At 48.1% G+C, this 24,934-nt stretch overlaps 1 protein-coding gene across 2 annotated transcripts in view; it reads right to left on the bottom strand.

Annotated features, from left to right (window-relative positions):
* Positions 1-16,531: 16,531 nt before the first annotated feature.
* The window catches only part of LOC140133891 (protein Wnt-9a-like), a 152,695-nt gene continuing 144,292 nt past the window's right edge, over positions 16,532-24,934 (bottom strand). Inside the window, exons 4-5 of one of the 2 annotated variants that reach the window (XM_072154572.1) lie at positions 22,207-22,469; positions 16,532-17,339 (exon numbers count right to left, since the gene is read on the bottom strand). In XM_072154572.1, the coding sequence (XP_072010673.1) occupies positions 16,866-17,339; positions 22,207-22,469 (737 nt within the window). In that variant the 3' untranslated portion in view covers positions 16,532-16,865. The remainder of the gene's footprint in view (positions 17,340-22,206; positions 22,470-24,934) is intronic. The other variant, XM_072154573.1, reaches the window with a different exon arrangement.

Raw genomic sequence — 24,934 nt, 5'->3', positions numbered from 1 at the left:
CTCTTCCTATATCTGGCCGTTCTGTATTACCTAAGTAGAAGTATAGGGCCAGGTGATCCGAGTATGGGACAGACTTCTCACTTCTATCCCCAATGACCTCCGAGGGAGTCACCAGCGCTAGGTCTATTCTGCTATGCCTCCCAGCACAGGAGTAGGTAAATTTGGGTTTCCTACCACCCTGCACAAAGACATCAGACAAACCTGACTGTGTTATAATATCATTTAAGACCTTAGAGTCCCTAGCAAGAGGCCTACCAGTGGGTCTGTCACTCACTGTCCTAGTGGCGTTGAAATCACCCGCCATGATGACTGGGAGAGATGTAAATAAATAGGGCTTCACATCATTAAATAGATTGACTCTGTCAGTCACTGTCTGTGGACCATAGATATTGATAAGCCGGAGCCTTCTACCTCGGATAGTAACCTCCAGCACCAAACATCTTCCCATCGACACCTCGGTAAGTCTGTGAATGGTGACATCGTGGGTGTTAAACAGTATGGAGACCCCGGCACACGGCTCCACAGACAGTGACCAGATGGACGGCCCGGAGCGCCATTCTCTCTCTGCTTCTTTTAACAAACTAAGACTATTAAGATGAGTCTCCTGTAGGAAAAAGACATCGGCATCGAGATAATGTAGATGTTCATACACCGCATGTCTTGTCCTTCTTGCCCTAATGCTGTTGACATTGCTAGATATTATTTTCAGATTAAAGTTCGCCATTAGAGCCATAACAAGAAGCAGAGAGAGTGTCCCCATCATCATAAATCTGGATCAGATCCCTCCTCTTCACCACCCGTCTCCATGTCTGATTCAGACTCTGGCCCCACCCTATGGGGTCTCCGTTTTGAGGGGGGGTCACCATCGGGATCCTCATCATACTCTGCCACCATCCTCTGCAGTTCCTTCTCTAGCTCCTCCTCTGCGTCTGACTCTGAGAGGACACTGAATCTATTGACTGTCATGGTCATGTCTGTTCCACTGTCCACTCTGATCTTAGATGACTTGTGAACTGTGGTCCACTCACCCTCAGGCTTCCGGGTGGACCTATCTTTTTTCCTCCTCTTATTAGCAGATGTTGTGGCTGGAGAGGGAATGAGCACTGAGGGTGGTGCAACCTGCTGGACAACTTCCATATCTCCCTCTGTGGTTTGGGTCTGAGGCTGGTCTGGTGTTGGTACAGCATCACTTGATTCTAGGACCTGCTGAGGTTCTGGCGTAGCCTGATCTGACCCTAATAACAATGCCTCCTCCTCCCCCAGGTCATCTGCCCCTGCCAATAGGTCTTCATCAGGGAAGCTCTTACATATGTTGTGCCAGGCATTGGGACAATCCCTGTGGGCATGCCCGATCTCACCGCACAGGTTACACCTGATGTTCTGGCAGTCCGCACTCACATGGCCGATATCCCCACACAGGCTGCACTTGACCACAGAGCAATTACTGGCGATGTGACCGACTCTACCACATTTGAAGCATCTACGGGGCTGACCCGGATAGAAACATACCCCCTTCTCCTGGCCAATGAAGAAGGAGTTGGGCAGATGCTGGGTTATGTTGTACTGTCTTAATTTCACCAGGACCTTCCACCCTCCTGTCCAGATCCCGTCCTCATCCCGGGTCTTGGTGAGCTCTGACATGAGGTCACAGTGCCTCTTGAGCCAGATGACAATATCCTGCTGGGGAACAGACTCATTCCAGAAGATGACTGTGACAGTGACTGTACCAAGTTTAGAGATGGGGATGAAGCTGAATTTATTCCACCCCTCTGCATCTCTAAACCTGGGGAAGATGGCCCAAAAGCGGTCCAGGTTGCCCATCAGCTTAAAGCTCACGTCATATCCCTGGCGATCGGGGAGGTTAATTACTGCCAAAATGTCACTTGGCGAGAAACCCATTTGTTCACACAATAGCGACCTGACCACAAACCGCCTGTCAGGTAGGTCCTCCTTGGCCCCTTTGTGCCTAAATCTCACCACATTCCTCCTCTTAAATGCCTGACCGGTGTAATGAGAGCCGGATGAAAAAGATGGTGCACCCTGGCTCCAGGCGTTGCCAGAAGAAGACTGGTGAGGGCCCGTACCCTGCTGTGTCTGGGGGCGCTGCGGGGGCTGCTGGGCTCCTGCACTCTGAGGGTCTGATACCTCAGCAACTAGAGGGGGGAAGTCCTGAGCATCAGACTGTACTACCCCCTCCCCACCATCAGCCTCCATACACTGCTCTACCTGCTCTATGGCAACATCCCACACAGACTGCGCTTCCCCTGCTGGAACATTATCACACACAATGGTATTATCAGGAGGAGATACAGATGCATCAGCATTATCACCAACATTGGGGGCAGCAGTGTCACAGATATTAGAAACAGCATTAGGCACTGATGTATGAGCAGTATCACCCACTGAAATCCCATCAATGTCAGTACAATCAGTCCCAGCAGAGTCCTGATGATCCTGCTCAGATGCCACAGTGTTACCTTCAGGATCAGGTGCACAGTCCTGCTGCAGTGAGCCGTCATCTGGGACTTGTGGTGCTTGTTCTCCGCTACCATCAGGCAGATGTCCACGTTGCACGCTGAATGCTGGGACATGTGGTGTTTGCTCTGCTCTGGTAACATCAGAGGGACGGCTGTGATCCTTCTGCTGATTGCAGGCTGCTGGGACTTGTGGTGCCTCTGCTGTGGGTGGTTGCTGTTTCATGGCTTTATCTTTCTTGTAGAGATCCCCTTGCTGGTATGGGAAAGTCGCTGGAGTATAGGTTTCCCCTTGGTCTCAGTTGCCGGATTAGATGCCCCTCCATGATGTCTCTGGGCCTGGAAGCGCTCCTGGTTCCTGTAGGTCTCTGCCAGGGGACCCATCTGCTCCAGGACAGCCTCAGTCTGGGCGACATTGTCAGCGAGCTGCTTGGCCAGGGTGGTCAGCTTCTTGTCTAACAGCTCATGTCTCTCCGGGTTTGCTGCCTTCAGCTTGTAGGCACAGTCAATGTTTTTTTGTAGCAGCAGTTTTTGTTCCTTCAGGTTTCCCAGTCTCTTTACCAGTGTTGGGATCTGATCAGCCAGGAGGAGCTCAGGTGCACGCTCAGCCGCTGCATAGGGAGTTGCTGCAGGTGCACGCTCAGCCGCTGCATAGGGAGTTGCTGCAGGTGCACGCTCAGCCGCTGCACATGGAGTTGCTGCAGGTTGCTTACAGGTGGTAGGTGATGGCACTCTGTTGGGTCCGGGTCTCTGCACCACTGTTGGGTTCTGACGCGCTGCGGCTCTTACTGCTGGGGGATGACACTGTCCAGTAGCAGCACTTGTGGCAGCCTGAGGCCTCCCTGCTAGTTTGGTCTCGGCCTTGCTGCCTCCACTCCCATACCGTGTGCGCTCAGAGCGGATCAGTACAGGCTGCTGCAGGTTCTCCAGCAAGGTCTGTTTCTCCAGAGATGTCCTCCTCTGCCTGGATGATGGAGGTGTACACGGCACAGGTGAGGCCGGGGCTGGAGGCTTCCTCTGCCTGGATGATGGAGGTGTACACGGCACAGCTGAGGCCGGGGCTGGAGGCTTCCTCTGCTCCTGCACAACCTGCTCGCTCCTCTGTCCTGGATGACCCGACATTGTGTTCCCACTCACTGGCTTCTGCTGCACATTCACACTGGTAGGTGACTTCACCAAACTGGAACTTACTGCTGCTTCTTTCTTCACAACATCTTCATTCTTTACTTCACTGCTTCTGGCAGAACTGGAGCCGCTGACATGACTTACTGAACCGGAGATTTTAGGATTCTCATCCATTAGTTTTGGTGTCTGGGAGTTATTTCCCAGAGAAGGCCTTGGAGCCTGGGCCTTGCATGGGGAAGTTCCCCACCCAGGGTGGCCCCGCCCTGGGCTAGCTCCAGACATGAGGAGACCTCAGGAGCTCACACTGCACACAACCTCTCAGCAAGGGGGCAGTATTATAGTAGTTATATTCTTGTACATAGGGGGCAGTATTATAGTAGTTATATTCCTGTACATAGGGAGCAGTATTATAGTAGTTATATTCCTGTACATAGGGGGCAGTATTATAGTAGTTATATTCCTGTACATGGGGGGCAGTATTATAGTAGTTATATTCCTGTACATAGGGGGCAGTATTATAGTAGTTATATTCCTGTACATAGGGGGCAGTATTATAGTAGTTATATTCCTGTACATAGGGGCAGTATTATAGTAGTTATATTCTTGTACATAGGGGGCAGTATTATAGTAGTTATATTCTTGTACATAGGAGGCCGTATTATAGTAGTTATATTCTTGTACATAGGGGGCAGTATTATAGTAGTTATATTCCTGAACATAGGGGGCAGTATTATAGTAGATATATTCTTGTACATAGGGGGCAGTATTATATTAGTTATATTCCTGTACATAGGGGGCAGTATTATAGTAGTTATATTCTTGTACATAGTGGGCAATATTATAGTAGTTATATTCTTGTACATAGGGGGCAGTATTATAGTAGTTATATTCCTGTACATAGGGGGCAGTATTATAGTAGTTATATTCTTGTACATAGGGGGCAGTATTATAGTAGTTATATTCTTGTACATAGGGGGCAGTATTATAGTAGTTATATTCTTGTACATAGGGGGCAGTATTATAGTAGTTATATTCCTGTACATAGGAGGCAGTATTATAGTAGTTATATTCTTGTACATAGGGGGCAGTATTATAGTAGTTATATTCCTGTACATAGGGGGCAGTATTATAGTAGTTATATTCTTGTACATAGGAGGCAGTATTATAGTAGTTATATTCCTGTACATAGGGGGCAGTATTATAGTAGTTATATTCTTGTACATAGGGGGCAGTATTATAGTAGATATATTCTTGTACATAGGGGGCAGTATTATAGTAGTTATATTCCTGTACATAGGGGGCAGTATTATAGTAGTTATATTCTTGTACATAGAGGGCAGTATTATAGTAGTTATATTCCTGTACATAGGGGGCAGTATTATAGTAGTTATATTCTTGTACATAGGGGGCAGTATTATAGTAGTTATATTCCTGTACATAGGGGGCAGTATTATAGTAGTTATATTCCTGTACATAGGGGGCAGTATTATAGTAGTTATATTCTTGTACATAGGGGGCAGTATTATAGTAGTTATATTCCTGTACATAGGGAGCAGTATTATAGTAGTTATATTCTTGTACATAGGGAGCAGTATTATAGTAGTTATATTCCTGTACATAGGAGGCAGTATTATAGTAGTTATATTCCTGTACATAGGGGGCAGTATTATAGTAGTTATATTCTTGTACATAGGGGGCAGTATTATAGTAGTTATATTCCTGTACATAGGGGGCAGTATTATAGTAGTTATATTCCTGTACATAGGGGGCAGTATTATAGTAGTTATATTCTTGTACATAGGGGGCAGTATTATAGTAGTTATATTCCTGTACATAGGGGGCAGTATTATAGCAGTTATATTCCTGTACATAGGGGCAGTTTTATAGTAGCTATATTCTTGTACATAGGGGGCAGTATTATAGTAGTTATATTCTTGTACATCCCCTCAGCCCCTTTGCTGCAACTCTTATATGTCACTCGCATGCTGTCCATTTCCTTCTGATGCACCTTGAGATGGTTCTACTCCTTCATCGGAGTCCAGTTGTGTTTAATTTAACTGACTGGACTTGATTAGGAAAGGCGCACACCAGACTTCACAGCTCACAGTGCAGGTCCGAGCACATGAGAATCATGAGGGCTAAGCAACTGCCCAAGGAACTGTGACAGAATTGTGGCTCGACACAGATCTGGCCAAAAATACAAAATAATTTCTGCAGCTCTCAAGGTTCCTAAGAGCACAGTGGCCTCCATCATCCTTACATGGAAGAAGTTTGGGATGACCACAACTCCTCCTGGACCTGGCTGTCCAGCGAAACTAAGCAATCATGGTAGAAGAGCCTTGGTGAGAGGTAAAGAAGAACCACAAGATCCCTGTGTCTGAGCCCCAGGAGGGAGGTGGGGGGTCACCTATCACTGCAGGAGGGAGATGGGAGACACCTCTCACTGCAGGAGGGAGATGGGGAGTCACCTATCACTGCAGGAGGGAGATGGGGGTCACCAATCACTGCAGGAGGGAGATGGGGGTCACCTATCAATGCAGGAGGGAGATGGGGGTCACCTATCACTGCAGGAGGGAGATGGGGGTCACCTATCACTGCAGGAGGTATATGGGGGTCACCTATCACTGCAGGAGGGAGATGGGGGTCACGTATCACTGCAGGAGGGGGAGATGGGGGTCACCTGTTACTGCAGGAGGGGGAGATGGGAGTCACCTATCACTGCAGGAGGGAGATGGGGGTCACCTATCACTGCAGGAGGGAGATGGGGGTCACGTATCACTGCAGGAGGGGGAGATGGGGGTCACCTGTTACTGCAGGAGGGGGAGATGGGAGTCACCTATCACTGCAGGAGGGAGATGGGGGTCATTTATCACTGCAGGAGGGGGATGGGGGTCACCTATCACTGCAGGAGGGGGGTGGGGGTCACCTATCACTGCAGGAGGGAGATGGGAGTCACCTATCACTGCAGGAGGGAGATGGGGGTCACTTATCACTGCAGGAGGGGAGATGGGGGTCACCTATCACTGCAGGAGGGAGATGAGGGTCACCTATCACTGCAGGAGGGGGATGGGAGTCACCTATCACTGCAGGAGGGAGATGGGGGTCACCTATCACTGCAGGAGGGAGATGGGGGTCACCTATCACTGCAGGAGGGGAGATGGGGGTCACATATCACTGCAGGAGGGGGAGATGGGAGTCACCTATCACTGCAGGAGGGGAGATGGGGGTCACCTATCACTGCAGGAGGGAGATGGGGGTCACCTATCACTGCAGGAGGGATGTGGGGGTCACCTATCACTGCAGGAGGGAGATGGGGGTCACCTATCACTGCAGGAGGGAGATGGGGGTCACCTATCACTTCAGGAGGGGGAGATGGGGGTCACCTATCACTGCAGGAGGGAGATGGGGGTCACCTATCACTGCAGGAGGGAGATGGGGGTCACCTATCACTGCAGGAGGGGAGATGGAAGTCACCTATCACTGCAGGAGGAAGATGGGGGTCACCTATCACTGCAGGAGGGAGATGGGGGTCACCTATCACTGCAGGAGGGGAGATCGGAGTCACCTATCACTGCAGGAGGGGAGATGGGGGTCACCTATCACTGCAGGAGGGGAGATGGGGGTCACCTATCACTGCAGGAGGGGAGATGGGGGTCACCTATCACTGCAGGAGGGGAGATGGGGGTCACCTATCACTGCAGGAGGGGAGATGGGGGTCACCTATCACTGCAGGAGGGAGATGGGAGTCACCTATCACTGCAGGAGGGAGATGGGAGTCACCTATCACTGCAGGAGGGAGATGGGAGTCACCTATCACTGCAGGAGGGAGATGGGGGTCACCTATCACTGCAGGAGGGAGATGGGGGTCACATATCACTGCAGGAGGGGGATGGGGGTCACCTATCACTGCAGGAGGGAGATGGGGGTAACCTATCACTGCAGGAGGGAGATGGGAGACACCTCTCACTGCAGGAGGGAGATGGGGAGTCACCTATCACTGCAGGAGGGAGATGGGAGTCACCTATCACTGCAGGAGGGAGATGGGGAGTCACCTATCACTGCAGGAGGGAGATGGGAGTCACCTATCACTGCAGGAGGGAGATGGGAGTCACCTATCACTGCAGGAGGGAGATGGGGGTCACCTATCACTGCAGGAGGGAGATGGGAGTCACCTATCACTGCAGGAGGGAGATGGGGGTCACCTATCACTGCAGAAGGGGAGATGGGGGTCACCTATCACTGCAGGAGGGGAGATGGGAGTCACCTATCACTGCAGGAGGGAGATGGGGGTCACCTATCACTGCAGGAGGGAGATGGGAGTCACCTATCACTGCAGGAGGGAGATGGGAGTCACCTATCACTGCAGGAGGGGAGATGGGAGTCACCTATCACTGCAGAAGGGGAGATGGGGGTCACCTATCACTGCAGGAGGGAGATGGGGGTCACCTATCACTGCAGGAGGGAGATGGGGGTCACCTATCACTGCAGGAGGGAGATGGGGGTCACCTATCACTGCAGGAGGGAGATGGGAGTCACCTATCACTGCAGGAGGGGAGATGGGAGTCACCTATCACTGCAGGAGGGGAGATGGGGGTCACCTATCACTGCAGGAGGGAGATGGGAGTCACCTATCACTGCAGAAGGGGAGATGGGGGTCACCTATCACTGCAGGAGGGAGATGGGGGTCACCTATCACTGCAGGAGGGAGATGGGGGTCACCTATCACTGCAGGAGGGAGATGGGGGTCACCTATCACTGTGGTAGGTAGGTGGGGGTCACCTATCACTGCAGGAGGGAGATGGGGGTCACCTATCACTGCAGGAGGGAGATGGGGGTCACCTATCACTGCAGGAGGGGAGATGGAGGTCACCTATCACTGCAGGAGGGAGATGGGGGTCACCTATCACTGTGGTAGGTAGGTGGGGGTCACCTATTACTGCCGCCTCCAGCAGTCGGGTCTTTATGGCAGAGTCTGGAAGCTTCTCCTCAGGGTAAGACACATGATGGAGGATCCGGACTACGAGGAATAAGATTCTCTGCTCTGATGAGATGGAGATTGGACTTTCTGGTGATAACTCTAAGTGGTGGAGAAAACCTGCCAAATACACCCCCAGCAGTGACACATTGGGGGCAGCATCAGGCAATGGGGGGTGCAGCATCATGCTATGGGGGGGGAAGTGGCCAATACTGGAGGGGGGGTAGCATCTTGCTATGGAGAGGGGGGGCAGCATCATGCTACAGGGGGGGCTGTGCCCAAACTGGGGGGTAGGGTGCAGCATCAGGCTATGGGAAGGGGGGGGGGTCAGGACCACTGGGGGTAATGGGAGGACAGATAAACGTGAACAAGACACCGGGGAATATTTATCATATTTATCATGTATGATAACCTTTATTACTATGCCAGGCCCTGGGGGGAGTCAGGTGGGGACAGTAACGCCCACTATCGGCTGGCCACGCCCCCTTATTGGCATGAAGGTGGAAGATTAGGGTAAATAATCACAAGTGATAGCAATAAGCTATAAGCATTTGCGATTATTTCAGGGCTTTTACGCCACTAACAAGGCCCTGATGAATATCCCCCAATGACCCCAAGCCCCCAGCTCAAACACCACAGAACATCTCTGTCACCATTCCTGACCCAGAGCCCGGACCTAAACCCAATGGAGCATCTCCGGAGAGACTGGAAAATGGCCTCCACCAACGTTCACCTTCCGACCTGAGGGACCTGGAGAGGATCCCCAAGTCCAGGTGGGAGAAACTTGTAGTATCTTCCCAAGAAGACTCCGGGCAGCACCAGCCCCAAAGCTTCTACTCATCACTGAGCAAAGGGGACGAATATTCATCACCGGGGGCTTAATACTTATCACCGGGGGGCGAATACTCACCACCGGGGGCTGAATCTGAATGCTTATCACCGGGGGCTGAATACTCATCACCGGGGGCTGAATACTTATCCCCAGGGGCTAAATACTTATCACCGGGGGCTGAATACTCATCACCGGGGGCTGAATACTCATCACCGGGGGCTGAATACTCATCACCGGGGGCTGAATACTCATCACCGGGGGCTGAATACTCATCGCCGGGGGCTGAATACTCACCACCGGGGGCTGAATCTGAATACTCATCACCGGGGGCTGAATACTTATCCCTAGGGGCTAAATACTTATCCCCAGGGGCTAAATACTTATCACCGGGGGCTGAATACTCATCACCAGGGGCTGAATACTCATCACCGGGGGCTGAATAATTATCACCGGGGGCTAAATACTTATCCCCAGGGGCTAAATACTCACCACCGGGGGCGGAATACTCATCTCTGGGGGCCGAATACTTATCACCGGGGGCTGAATACTCATCTCTGGGGGCCGAATACTTATCCCCAGGGGCTAAATACTCACCACCGGGGGCCGAATACTCATCTCTGGGGGCCGAATACTTATCACCGGGGGCTGAATACTTATAACCAGGAGACGAATACTCATCACCAGGGGCCATTTTTATTGCTGGGGGTTCAGAGTGCCCATTACTAGGGGGGCATAGAGCACATGAATGGGGGACAGAGTGCACATTACTGGGGGCAGAGGGCACATTACTGGGGGGCAGAGGGCACATTAATGAGGGGAAAAGAACTTTTTCGTGCTCTCTGTACTACGTGCAGTGTTCTCTGTAGTGGGAAGGGGCCACCAGATTATTAAATACTGGCGCCAGCACCCTGCGCTGCTCGGGAAGTGGCACCATCTTTTTTTTGGGCACTTTGTTCCTGATGTGCCTCAGGGTCCAGCTATACAGTAACTGCCCCTTTAGGTGACATCTTTTCTGTCTTGTTGGACACAGAGCAGCCGCGACACAAAACCAATGCAGACACTTTATAAATACATGTGGAGGTTTATAAAGAAATTCTTCTTGCATCCCCCATCTTACATACACGACATATATGGGTGCCGTGGCTTGGGAGACTGTGGCAGAGACTATGATAATAAGAATGTCTTGTTCTGATGGACCAGGTATCACACAGCCCCTGGTAATACTACATTGGTGCAGCAGAGGGCGCTCCTGGGAAAACATATAGTTAGCCATTGCTGTCTCTAGTACCTACCTCCTGATGTAGTTGTGTTGTTGGGCCAACATGATGTAAATAAAAGGGTTTTTTGGGGCCCAGGAATATTTGCGAAAAAGAAAAAAAAAATACAACAAAGTCATTTACAATTTAAAATACATTCATTGTTTTATTATTTTTTTTTCTTTTGTTATACAAAGATGTTAAATAACTTAAATACATTCTCAACAGCCACTCAGAATCAGATTGAACCCTACAAGCTGCACACATGAGGTAGAGATAAATAATTTAGTCTCCCAGTAGACATTAGAAATAAAATGTACAAAAAGGAACCTAATTCCTTCCTCCGATTCTCCAGTCCTGTCCTGTCTGCAGGTCCTCTCATCGTAGATCTTCTCCTAAGTGCACACAACAAGATTCAGAGTCCAGTTTCATATGAATGAGAGAATTGAAAATATTGGGGTAATTGTTGGACCCATTGCGGTACCTAACATTGTGAGATAATTATAAACCACAACCGGGCGATGATGGAGATACTCGTAGATCTGTGTCACCCAAAGTAATAAACATTGGGTTTTGTGATGTCACATGATAATTACATGGTGAAAATTCTACAAATCTAAAGCTTCAGCTTACTATTCCATTATCAACAGATCTATATGGGGAGTGGCTACAGAGGTTGTGCCAATTCCCCACTGAACAGATCTGCAAGTCTAGAAGGATGGGAAAGAAAATAGATAATGATCATATGAAAAATCCACAGATTTTTATTTAAACATGAAAAAACATTGTACATTTTTTCTCAGTATTGATATATACAGTAACACAGTCTTTGAGAAGTATTACTTTCTTTTTTTAAGTTAAAATGTCTCAGTACAAAGAGTTTAAGTGCAGCTTTAAAAGTTTCTTTCACACGATAGATTTTTTTAACGGGCCTTGCAATCGTTTTCTGTACATTTTTTAATCAGATTTAATTTTTTTTTTTGATATTTCAGAAAATAATCTAGAAGACTTTAGGAATCAAACGAGGAAATATTAAATACAATAAAAAATGAAACTTACAAAAAAATAAATAATTTCATCTTCTCAATGGGGATTAGGATTTTTTACATTTTTCATGACTCCGGGAGGAACCGGGCTCAGACTTCCTATTTTTAGTCAACATAAAGAAAATAAATTTATTTACAAAAACTTAAAAAAATTAGTTGACTGCATTAGAGAGATTCTCAAGATCAAAAAGACGAATTTCAAAAAACATTTCTCTTTGTGTTTCGGTAAAGTTTCACCGGGTTTAATATTTCCCCGAATTATTCTCCCTCGATGGGAAACAAAAAAAAAAAAAGAGAAAAATCTTTGTGTTACAAATAATCCACAGGATAAACTCTGGGCGCAGCTGTGCAGACGCGGCCGTCGCTCGCCCCGATCAAAAGATTCCAGAATTTACACGAGCTCCGGGGAATTGGTCTTTCTGACACAATAACATTTTGCATAAATGTGTCATTTTACTTGAGCAGGAAATGGGGATTTGGGAAAAGCTCCGATTTATGGAACACTGGATTTTTGACCTTCAGCTTCTCCAAGGCTTACTGGGGGTTTGTCAAATGGCCGAGAAGACAGCAGGACCTAGATAAACAATATGGCGCAGGTCCTCGTAAGGTCCGGGGATCAGACACATGGAACTGTAGAGGAGAGACTTTCTGTCGACTTACATTTATAAAACAAGGCACCGGCTTGCAATTGTTTTGTACAAAAAATTTCTGTTACACAATAATATTTAACGCACTTTTATAAAATATTAAGTAGAAGTAGAGTTTTACATAAACATTATTTAAAGAAAATCTTAAAACAAACCAAAACATGCGCCAAATGAATATGGCGGAAAGTGGCCGGTCGTTCGTGGGTGATTTATTAAATTAATTAAAAAAATAATAATACCTACAAAATGTATATCAGACATATGTGAAACCGTGGCTTCATTGGTTGAGTAACAGAATAAGCCCCTCCCCCCGGGTGTAACACTTTCACTTCCTGACTAAGGCACAACGGTGAATTCATACAGAAGACGATGACCAGGGCCAACTCTAGGGCGGAGCAAGATGTCAACCTCTAAGGCACAGGATACATTTAGTTTTTTGTCTTTTTCCCAAATGACCAAGATATGAAAAAAAGAGAAATTTTTACCTCACTTTAATTGAAAAAAAAAAAAGGTTTTTAACTTAAAGAAAGAAAAACATGATTTCTAAGCACGTCAAAATCCTAGAAGGGACGTTCCATTACTTCATCGTCTTGTACGTGTAGCTTACGTGTAGATATTGTCTCAATGTATTAAATAATAAAAAAAGAATTCTTAGAACTTGCTTAATTTTAATTCTTTACCCTAAATATTTTAGCAACAAGAACATGAAGCTACGGGATTATTGTATCTTCCATCCCATCCCTGGTTCACATATTGGAAAGTGCTGCTTGTAGGGGAGGATCATGGGAGCTTGTGACATCACGAAGACCAGAAGAGTCGTCTCCCGGAATCAGTGATGTCACTAGTTGTAGGTCATGTGATCCATCCAAATACCAAAGACTGCGTACCATCGGTCAGACATGCAACGGGTCAAATTCTTGTCCATTTATTACTTGTTTTTTGTGTTTTTCTTCAAATATTGTAAAACCACAGGAAAACAACCCCAACTATATACAATATACACGAGAAAAGTCCTATGTCCACATTGTCATAAATAGAAAGCGTCTGGGCTTCAGCGCGTGTGACCCTACACTCACTGGAGCTTGGTCTGCTCAGTAGTTCATTCATCCTCTCCTGCACTTACACACTGGGAATTTTTTTTTTTTTTTTTACATTTTATATCATTTTTTTGTTGCATTTTCTTGGAATATTGAAAACAGGTTGATAAAAACTATGTGCAAGCTTCGTGTATCTGATTCCGCCACCTCCACGCGTCTCTTCCTTACTGAAGGCACAAAATGTGTGTAATATATGGAGGTGATACCACAATATAACCAAACAATAAATAAAGCTTCTATATAGAATATACGCACATTCACACTGGATACAGCTCCGCTCTGGAACAAGCAGATCATTACTATACATTTATTTATTTTGTTATTTTTTAGTCTTTTTGTGGCTATGTATTTGGTCAAGGCTGTGAAGTCCATTTATTTGGGGTTTTGGGGTGGAGGGGAGCATCACGTGGGGTCAGTTATGGATGACATTAGTCTTCAGGAATATTAGGGTTTGAGAAACCTTTTTTAATATAAATATAGTCTGGATTTGATTCATTGTGGACACCATCGGGTGATGGCTACCATGTATCACTGGTAAAGTCCAAGACGGCCATCTCATTGGTAAGGTCCACGTAGACCATCTCATTGGTATAGTCCACGTAGACCATCTCATTGGTGTAGTCCACGTAGACCATCTCATTGGTATAGTCCACATAGACCATCTCATTGGTATAGTCCACATAGACCATCTCATTGGTATAGTCCACATAGACCATCTCATTGGTATAGTCCACATAGACCATCTCATTGGTATAGTCCACATAGACCATCTCATTGGTATAGTCCACATAGACCATCTCATTGGTATAGTCCACATAGACCATCTCATTGGTATAGTCCACATAGACCATCTCATTGGTATAGTCCACATAGACCATCTCAATGGTATAGTCCACATAGACCATCTCATTGGTATAGTCCACATAGACCATCTCATTGGTATAGTCCACATAGACCATCTCATTGGTATAGTCCACATAGACCATCTCATTGGTATGGTCCACATAGACCATCTCATTGGTATGGTCCACATAGACCATCTCATTGGTATAGTCCACATAGACCATCTCATTGGTATAGTCCACATAGACCATCTCATTGGTATAGTCCACATAGACCATCTCATTGGTATAGTCCACATAGACCATCTCATTGGTATAGTCCACATAGACCATCTCAATGGTATAGTCCACATAGACCATCTCATTGGTATAGTCCACATAGACCATCTCATTGGTATAGTCCACATAGACCATCTCATTGGTATAGTCCACGTAGAACATCTCATTGGTATAGTCCACGTAGACCATCTTATTGGTGTAGTCCACGTAGACCATCTCAATGGTATAGTCCACATAGACCATCTTATTGGTATAGTCCACATAGACCATCTCATTGGTATAGTCCACATAGACCATCTCATTGGTATAGTCCACATAGACCATCTCATTGGTATAGTCCACATAGACCATCTCATTGGTATAGTCCACGTAGACCATCTTTTTGGTATAGTCCATCTCATTGGTATAGTCCATGGAGACCATCCCATTGGCAATGTGTTAATAATTAGATGGAGTGAAAGGTGACGTTCTGATTGTTCCCTGACAGCAGATGTGGGAGATAAGGATCGGGTATGTTGCTTCCCCAAGGAGGCCACAAAAGACGTCAGCTACTTTGCTTTGCTGTCCTCACTGAGAACATGTGCTTGGCCGAGCCTGTTGTCCAGCGGGATTTTGTCTAGGAATGAGCTGTGTAAAATAAACTTCAAGCGTCAGAAAAGAGAAGAATATTCTGAACTCCTCTACCTGGTGGGAGGTTTACCTCTTGTTATAGTCATCTAATATGAAGCCAATCAAACAGCAACAGCCAATCCTCCCACATGAGGATCAGAGCCTTCCGCTCACCAGAGACCAACTATTGACCTCCTGATTGATCTGTTCCCCTCCAGACTCTCCAGATTCACTTCAGGACCTAGTCAATTCTTCAAAATTCTCTATCAGTTCCTAAATCTAGGGTCCCCCTCAAGGCTCCCCTGGTCCAGATCCTTATGTCATCTCCAGACATGACTAATCTCCCGTGTCCTCCCTTGGACACATTGATATCCACCATGGATGATCCTTCTTTCTCACATCTGGTTTGGTGAACAGGTGGTGACATATGAGTGAAAACAGGAAGTTACATTCACCAATTTATCTGAATAATAATTGTGTTCAGACCTGATGAAGGTGGAGAAATGTAAAAAGAAATTCAAAAAGTTCTAGTGTTAAAAACTAAAACAACTTGAAGTTTGTCCAAAGTGAGAACAAGTGGCCATGAATGGTTGGGGATGACGTTCTCAAGTCTTATTTGCTACTAGAACATGTTTTTGGCAGGGTAGAGACTATTGTGCCCCTAATGGAAAAGCTAAAGCCCTCAGTGACCCCGAGGGCTGGTCTACATGTAGGATCTAGTAGCGTCGTCCTGCTTAAGAGCGAGATCCCCAAGCAACATTCATGGAGCTGGCCGGAGAATACAACATATCTGTCTACTTCACAGCTTAGCAGAGGCACGGGAAGTGTTCCTGTCTTATGTGGTTTTGGCAAACGATCCTTCAAGATTTGTGTAGCTGGCGCATGTGATGAATGCGCCATAGTCCTGGATATAGTGGTTTTCAAGCTTTATACAGTATCTATGAAGGTTTTATTGCTCCTAGTCTTACAGTAAGTGGAATGAAGTCATACAAAGAGCGAGACCAAGTCACTCTCTGGATTAGACTAATATTACGGGAGGGGGATGGGGGAGTGGGTATCACCCCGACTCAGGTAACCTCCACAGGGAAAAAAGCTAAATATATGTCTATATATTTATATATTTATACAAAGAAAAATAAAATTCTGCTAGTGGTTTTTAAGACAGTGATAGTGCTAAAAATAAGGCATGTGGGGGTCATCGACAACCTACCACTCAAGCTACGAAGACCATCACTCTCAGTGATGGAACGGATGTCATTGCAACCTTGTAGGTTCAGCATCGCCTAAGACACGAGGGTCCTAGAGCCAAACCCCATGACGGTGGAGTGAAGGAGACTTTGGGATCAAGAACAACAACGAAAAACACCCCAAGTTATCCTGACATCAGAATTGTTCCCTTCTCATTCGTCTGAATTTATGGTCAAGGACCTGGGTCACCAGCCATGTACGTTACAAAGCCAACGTGTTCAAGAAACTTGGGAGGTCCCGGGATAATGACCATGTGAACAGGTGGCATTGGAGCTACCCAAGGTGCTCGGTCGGTATCCATGACTCTTCACAAATCCAGAACATCAAAAACAACGACGACAACACAATATTTGGGTCCTCCTGAACCCTACAAAGTGCTCATGTCATGTAGAAGTCTCCACCTCACGCCGGCGGCGGTCCGTCTGTTCCCATTGGCTAGTCTTTGCAGGTGTAGACTTCCTCTCGTTGAGTGCACTGTTTGCACTCTACATAGCAGCACCAGCGGACCTGACATTGGCAAGGCTTGGTCACCACCTTGCTCTGGGTATTATGTCCTCGACCGCAGCATATGCTTTCACAGTTTTTGTCTTTGTAACATCTCCTCCCAAAGGTTCCTGGGGAATACTTGCTCATCAGACAAAAATTTGGGGAATCGTCAATGTAAATGAGGTCTGTAGTCCTTGGGATGTGGTCGGTGTGGCCAGTGGTGGGTTTCTTAACTGGAGAGATGTCCCCTTCCCCCGTGGCTTCGTTGGTGGAGCTTCCTACTTTGAGTGAAGTCTCATATTTTTGTTTCAACTGTTTGCCAATTTCGTGAAAGGGAGAAAGCTGCCTCCAACAGGTGCGGACTGTGCAGGATCCAGACACCCCGTGACATTTACAAGTGGTCTTCACGCCAGACTTTATGACCTACAAAAATACAGAAAGCAGTTAATAAATCTCCTATGTGTTCTCCATGGTGCCCGCCCTAAACACAGAAGAGCTGACACCGCCATACAGTGATTAGATATAACACCGCCATACAGTGACTAGATATAACACCGCCATACAGTGACTAGATATAACACCGCCATACAGTGATTAGATATAACACCGCCATACAGTGATTAAATATAACACCGCCATACAGTGATTAGATATAACACCGCCATACAGTCATTAGATATAACACCGCCATACAGTGATTAGATATAACACCGCCATACAGTGATTAGATATAACACCGCCATACAGTGATTAGATATAACACCGCCATACAGTGATTAGATATAACACCGCCATACAGTGATTAGATATAACACCGCCATACAGTGATTAGATATAACACCGCCATACAGTCATTAGATATAACACCGCCATACAGTCATTAGATATAACACCGCCATACAGTCATTAGATATAACACCGCCATACAGTGATTAGATATAACACCGCCATACAGTGATTAAATATAACACCGCCATACAGTCATTAGATATAACACCGCCATACAGTGATTAGATATAACACCGCCATACAGTGATTAGATATAACACCACCATACAGTGATTAGATATAACACCGCCATACAGTGATTAGATATAACACCGCCATACAGTCATTAGATATAACACCACCATACAGTGATTAGATATAACACCGCCATACAGTCATTAGATATAACACCGCCATACAGTGATTAGATATAACACCGCCATACAGTGATTAGATATAACACCGCCATACAGTGATTAGATATCACACCGCCATACAGTGATTAGATATAACACCGCCATACAGTGATTAGATATAACACCGCCATACAGTGATTAGATATAACACCGCCATACAGTGATTAGATATAACACCGCCATACAGTCATTAGATATAACACCGCCATACAGTCATTAGATATAACACCGCCATACAGTCATTAGATATAACACCGCCATACAGTGATTAGATATAACACCGCCATACAGTGATTAGATATAACACCGCCATACAGTGATTAGATATAACACCGCCATACAGTGATTAGATATAACACCGCCATACAGTGATTAGATATAACACCGCCATACAGTCATTAGATATAACACCGCCATACAGTGATTAGATATAACACCGCCATACAGTCATTAGATATAACACCGCCATACAGTCATTAGATATAACACCGCCATACAGTGATTAGATATAACACCGCCATACAGTGATTAGATAGCTCCGCCATACAGTCATTAGATATAACACCGCCATACAGTCATTAGATATAACACCGCCATACAGTCATTAGATATAACACCGCCATACAGTGATTAGATAGCTCCGCCATACAGTCATTAGATATAACACCGCCATACAGTCATTAGATATAACACCGCCATACAGTGATTAGATATAACACCGCCATACAGTGATTAGATATAACACCGCCATACAGTGATTAGATATAACACCGCCATACAGTGATTAGATATAACACCGCCATACAGTGATTAGATATAACACCGCCATACAGTCATTAGATATAACACCGCCATACAGTGATTAGATATAACACCGCCATACAGTCATTAGATATAACACCGCCATACAGTCATTAGATATAACACCGCCATACAGTGATTAGATATAACACCGCCATACAGTGACTAGATATAACACCGCCATACAGTGATTAGATATAACACCGCCATACAGTGATTAGATATAACACCGCCATACAGTGATTAGATATAACACCGCCATACAGTGATTAGATATAACACCGCCATACAGTCATTAGATATAACACCGCCATACAGTCATTAGATATAACACCGCCATACAGTCATTAGATATAACACCGCCATACAGTGACTAGATATAACACCGCCATACAGTGATTAGATATAACACCGCCATACAGTGATTAGATATAACACCGCCATACAGTGATTAGATATAACACCGCCATACAGTGATTAGATAGCTCCGCCATGAAGGATGTACAAGAAGAATACGAGTGGACAATAGGCCCTGGACAAGGTTCCTTTGGCTTGGATCCAAAATCCTATGTAGGTTCTTGTCCCTCAGGATGCTCCAAGGAGGAGACATCAGAACATTAATGAAGGTCATTGCACATCAGGTGACACCTCCCGGAGGTCAGGGATGGATCGTGGATGGGATGTTCTCCTCGGGGTTTATCATCTCATGGAGACCTGCAAGCTCCAGAATATCCGAGGAATCATCTCCAAAAACCTGGAGCAGCGCGGAGCCGCATGTAACCCAATGAGGGGGCAGATAAAAACACGGCTAAAAGCCTCAGTCCACCAGATGTAACCCAACCGCGTCCACCCCAAGGTCAATGTCACCCCAGGCCCCAGACCCGCACTGGGTATTCATTACATGGGGGGTGAGGGGGCAGATCAGGCAGAGCGTGCATTCCTGTGCACAGTCCTGCTGCACCTTCACATGTTTCAGGTTTCACCCCACAAATCCGAGGAGTGTGGAGCCCCCGCCTGTGATTTGTCCGGCAGTGAGAACAGACCTGACATTCCTGAGAACACGCTCTGCGCAGCGCACCGCATTGAGAGCAGTGAAATAATACATGACACAGATGGGTGAGTGCCCGGGCGAGCGGGTAACCGCATACCCCTGCTAGTGCCCCTCACCACGCTGGGACATGCTTCATCACACACACCTCGGAGAAGGTCCGACCCCGGGGGATTAAGAAACGCAGCAACCAAAATCTTACCTAATGATTCTCCACTGAGAAACTCCATTAAATTAAATTTAAAACATCCCAAGTCCTCCAGAAGAAGCAGGAAGGGGGGGGGGGCAGCTGGAGGAGACCAACCAGGACCCCCAGAAGAACTTCATCAGCCGTGGCTGGAGCTGCAGCGTGCGGTGCAGGGAGGAGAGGAGAAGCTGCAGTGTGCGGTGCAGGGAGGAGAGGAAAAGCTGCAGTGTGCGGTGCAGGGAGGAGGAGAGGAGAAGCTGCAGCGTGCGGTGCAGGGAGGAGAGGAGAAGCTGCAGTGTGCGGTGCAGGGAGGAGAGGAGAAGCTGCAGTGTGCGGTGCAGGGAGGAGAGGAGAAGCTGCAGTGTGCGGTGCAGGGAGGAGGAGAGGAGAAGCTGCAGTGTGCGGTGCAGGGAGGAGAGGAGAAGCTGCAGTGTGCGGTGCAGGGAGGAGGAGAGGAGAAGCTGCAGTGTGTGGTGCAGGGAGGAGAGGAGAAGCTGCAGTGTGTGGTGCAGGGAGGAGAGGAGAAGCTGCAGTGTGCGGTGCAGGGAGGAGAGGAGAAGCTGCAGTGTGCGGTGCAGGGCGGAGAGGAGAAGCTGCAGTGTGCGGTGCAGGGAGGAGAGGAGAAGCTGCAGTGTGCGGTGCAGGGAGAAGAGGAGAAGCTGCAGTGTGCGGTGCAGGGAGGAGAGGAGAAGCTGCAGTGTGCGGTGCAGGGAGGAGAGGAGAAGCTGCAGTGTGCGGTGCAGGGAGGAGAGGAGAAGCTGCAGTGTGCGGTGCAGGGAGGAGAGGAGAAGCTGCAGTGTGTGGTGCAGGGAGGAGAGGAGAAGCTGCAGTATGCGGTGCAGGGAGGAGAGGAGAAGCTGCAGTGTGTGGTGCAGGGAGGAGAGGAGAAGCTGCAGTTTGCCGTGCAGGGAGGAGAGGAGAAGCTGCAGTGTGCGGTGCAGGGAGGAGAGGAGAGGAGAAGCTGCAGTGTGCGGTGCAGGGAGGAGGAGAGGAGAAGCTGCAGTGTGCGGTGCAGGGAGGAGGAGAGGAGAAGCTGCAGTGTGCGGTGCAGGGAGGAGAGGTGAAGCTGCAGTGTGTGGTGCAGGGAGGAGAGGAGAAGCTGCAGTGTGCGGTGCAGGGAGGAGAGGAGAAGCTGCAGTGTGCGCTGCAGGGAGGAGAGGAGAAGCTGCAGTGTGCGGTGCAGGGAGGAGAGGAGAAGCTGCAGTGTGCGGTGCAGGGAGGAGAGGAGAAGCTGCAGTATGCGGTGCAGGGAGGAGAGAAGAAGCTGCAGTGTGCGGTGCAGGGAGAAGAGGAGAAGCTGCAGTGTGTGGTGCAGGGAGGAGAGGAGAAGCTGCAGTGTGCGGTGCAGGGAGGAGAGGAGAAGCTGCAGTGTGCGGTGCAGGGAGGAGAGGAGAAGTTGCAGTGTGCGGTGCAGGGGGGAGGAGAAGCTGCAGTGTGCGGTGCAGGGAGGAGAGAAGAAGCTGCAGTGTGCGGTGCAGGGAGAAGAGGAGAAGCTGCAGTGTGTGGTGCAGGGAGGAGAGGAGAAGCTGCAGTGTGCGGTGCAGGGAGGAGAGGAGAAGCTGCAGTGTGCGGTGCAGGGAGGAGAGGAGAAGCTGCAGTGTGCGGTGCAGGGAGGAGAGGAGAAGCTGCAGTGTGTGGTGCAGGGAGGAGAGGAGAAGCTGCAGTGTGCGGTGCAGGGAGGAGAGGAGAAGCTGCAGTGTGTGGTGCAGGGAGGAGAGGAGAAGCTGCAGTGTATGGTGCAGGGAGGAGAGGAGAAGCTATGAGGCCGGTGTGAGGGGAGCACTATGAGGCCGGTGTGAGGGGAGCACTATGAGGCCGGTGTGAGGGGAGCACTATGAGGCCGGTGTGAGGGGAGCACTATGAGGCCGGTGTGAGGGGAGCACTATGAGGCCGGTGTGAGGGGAGCACTATGAGGCCGGTGTGAGGGGAGCACTATGAGGCCAGTAGAAGTCATCCTACAGCTAAATAGAAACGTCACCGTCCCCGGATGTCGGCTTTGTGACCCCTTTCCACAACACCCCCCACCTCTCTACAAGGTAGGTCTTCCCTCCCCCGGCCGCTGTCACTCACCTTGATCCCGACGTTCGTGTTATGTAAGTCCATTCGCGCTCGCAGATCTCTGTCAGATTTTTTGCCCAGAAATTCCTTGACAAACTTGTTGCTGTATTTCAGGTTGTCCCCGCAGCCGCCCCACTGCCAGGCCTCCCTGTTCTCCAGGTCCGGAGCCTCGTCACACGTGCAGCGCTCCATCCGTCCTGCGCTACACGCCTTCGCCATGGCATGGGTTAGTCCAGCTGAGGAAATGGCGTAAAGGAAGGCCGTCTCCTTGAAACCTGGGGAACACGAGAGGAAAAGATTAATAGCGACATAGGAAAATCTATCAGGATCTCTGCTGCGGTCAGTGAATGGAAATATCTCCTTTCACTGACAGCAAGCAGAGATCTTTAAAATGGCACAGAGTTTGTATGATAATTTAGAAGAATGAAACTACCAGAAATCATGGGCACCTTTAGTGACCAATGGACCCCACTGACCATACAGGGGCCTCGAGGTCTCCCTGTGTAATAAGCCCTACTCCGGGATCGGGCTGGTCGCACATGAAGCTTATGGCCGCCTCCTGCACAGCGAGACACTTGGCTGCACAAGATATTAATTAACAACTCCTAAACCCTAAGTGAATACGTCCATTCTACCCTCGGGGGTCTCTGGGGTCCGCCACCCACATGGCTCCGGTTTCAGCGCTTCTCGCATCACTGACCACAGCAATAACCCCTTGTGCTCCAGCTAGGGGGTGAACCTCGCTTTAGGTGTAACCGGGATTCAAGGAGTTAAAAGGCGTGCCCTACCCACGTCTCCAGTGGCTGAGGGGTCCTATCCTCTGATTACTGGACCGGTGAGGGCGACAACTTGCATGGGGGCTACAGGATTAAGGGCCCCATAAAAAATGCTGATCCGCCCTGTACTGATACATTGCAACAAACTACCAGCAGAGGAGAGAGATTTCGGTTGTGTTAAACTCAGAGGATCATTTGGACACAATGGGGGGAATTCACACTAAATTCCTTCTCTTCTCCATAGGTAACGGCGCTGCGCGGCTCTATCCTTTCCCCGTACACGGTACCACCGCCGGGCACCTATGGCGTCTATGGGGATGTACGTGCAGTGTGAAAGGGGGCGTGGTCTGTGCACGCTGCTTCATTTTTTGATGCATGGACTAATTTCAATTTGGCCACGCCCCTCTCTCACATACCACACCCCTTTCACGAGGAAACACCCCCTTTAACAAATGGTAAAAAGGCAAAAAGATAATCCAAAGCCTAAAAATATTTCTGAAGACATTAGACCGTTTTTGGTGCAAATCTGTCATTTTTTGTCAAAATAAAAATAGTGAATTCTGCCAATTGTAACGACGCAGATCATGTGTGCAGGGGACTGGGAGGATGACAGGAGGTCATGTGCTCCACAGATCCTGCTACACAACATCAATGGGAGGTCCGCACTGAGAAGAGCACCCGACCTCCACCTACCCAGAGCCCAGAGCATTCAGGACGCGGGTCTCGGATATACAACGCTGTCTGCAACTCACGGGAAACATTCACAGGCATCGAAAGTTGTTACATTGTATCTCCTGCACCGATAACAACCGTCCAACCAGCAACAAGAGTAACAACATCGGGCACTCAGGTCCCACCCGAGCCAAGGAGACTATTCTACAGAGTCACAGCTCTTACAGTAAGGAACCGGCTCCTGAGGAGACTATTCTACAGTGTCACAGCTCTTCCAGTAAGGAACCGGCTCCTGAGGAGACTATTCTACAGAGTCACAGCTCTTACAGTAAGGAACCGGCTCCTGAGGAGACTATTCTACAGTGTCACAGCTCTTCCAGTAAGGAACCGGCTCCTGAGGAGACTATTCTATAGAGTCACAGCTCTTACAGTAAGGAACCGGCTCCTGAGGAGACTATTCTACAGTGTCACAGCTCTTCCAGTAAGGAACCGGCTCCTGAGGAGACTATTCTATAGAGTCACAGCTCTTACAGTAAGGAACCAGCTCCTAAGGAGACTATTCTACAGAGCCACAGCTCTTACAGTACAGAACCGGCTCCTGAGGAGACTATTCTACAAAGTCACAGCTCTTACAGTACAGAACCGGCTCCTGAGGAGACTAATCTACAGAGTCACAGCTCTTACAGTACAGAACCGGCTCCTGAGGAGACTATTCTACAGAGTCACATCTCTTACAGTACAGAACCGGCTCCTGAGGAGACTATTCTACAGAGTCACAGCTCTTACAGTAAGGAACCGGCTCCTGAGGAGACTATTCTACAGAGTCACAGCTCTTACAGTAAGGAACCGGCTCCTGAGGAGACTATGCTACAGAGTCACAGCTCTTACAGTGAAGAACCAGCTCCTGAGGAGACTATTCTACAGAGTCACAGCTCTTACAGTACAGAACCGGCTCCTGAGGAGACTATTCTACAGAGTCACAGCTCTTACAGTAAAGAACCGGCTCCTGAGGAGACTATTCAACAGAGTCACAGCTCTTACAGTACAGAACCGGCTCCTGAGGAGACTATTCTACAGAATCACAGCTCTTACAGTAAGGAACCGGCTCCTGAGGAGACTATTCTACAGAGTCACAGCTCTTACAGTAAAGAACCGACTCCTGAGGAGACTATTTTACAGAGTCACAGCTCTTACAGTACAGAACCGGCTCCTGAGGAGACTATTCTACAGAGTCACAGCTCTTACAGTAAGGAACCGGCTCCTGAGGAGACTATTTTACAGAGTCACAGCTC

The sequence above is a fragment of the Engystomops pustulosus genome, chromosome 5 (assembly GCF_040894005.1).
Source record: "Engystomops pustulosus chromosome 5, aEngPut4.maternal, whole genome shotgun sequence".
Classification (NCBI taxonomy): Eukaryota; Metazoa; Chordata; class Amphibia; order Anura; family Leptodactylidae; genus Engystomops; species Engystomops pustulosus.
This window is presented reverse-complemented; position numbering and strand designations above follow the sequence as displayed.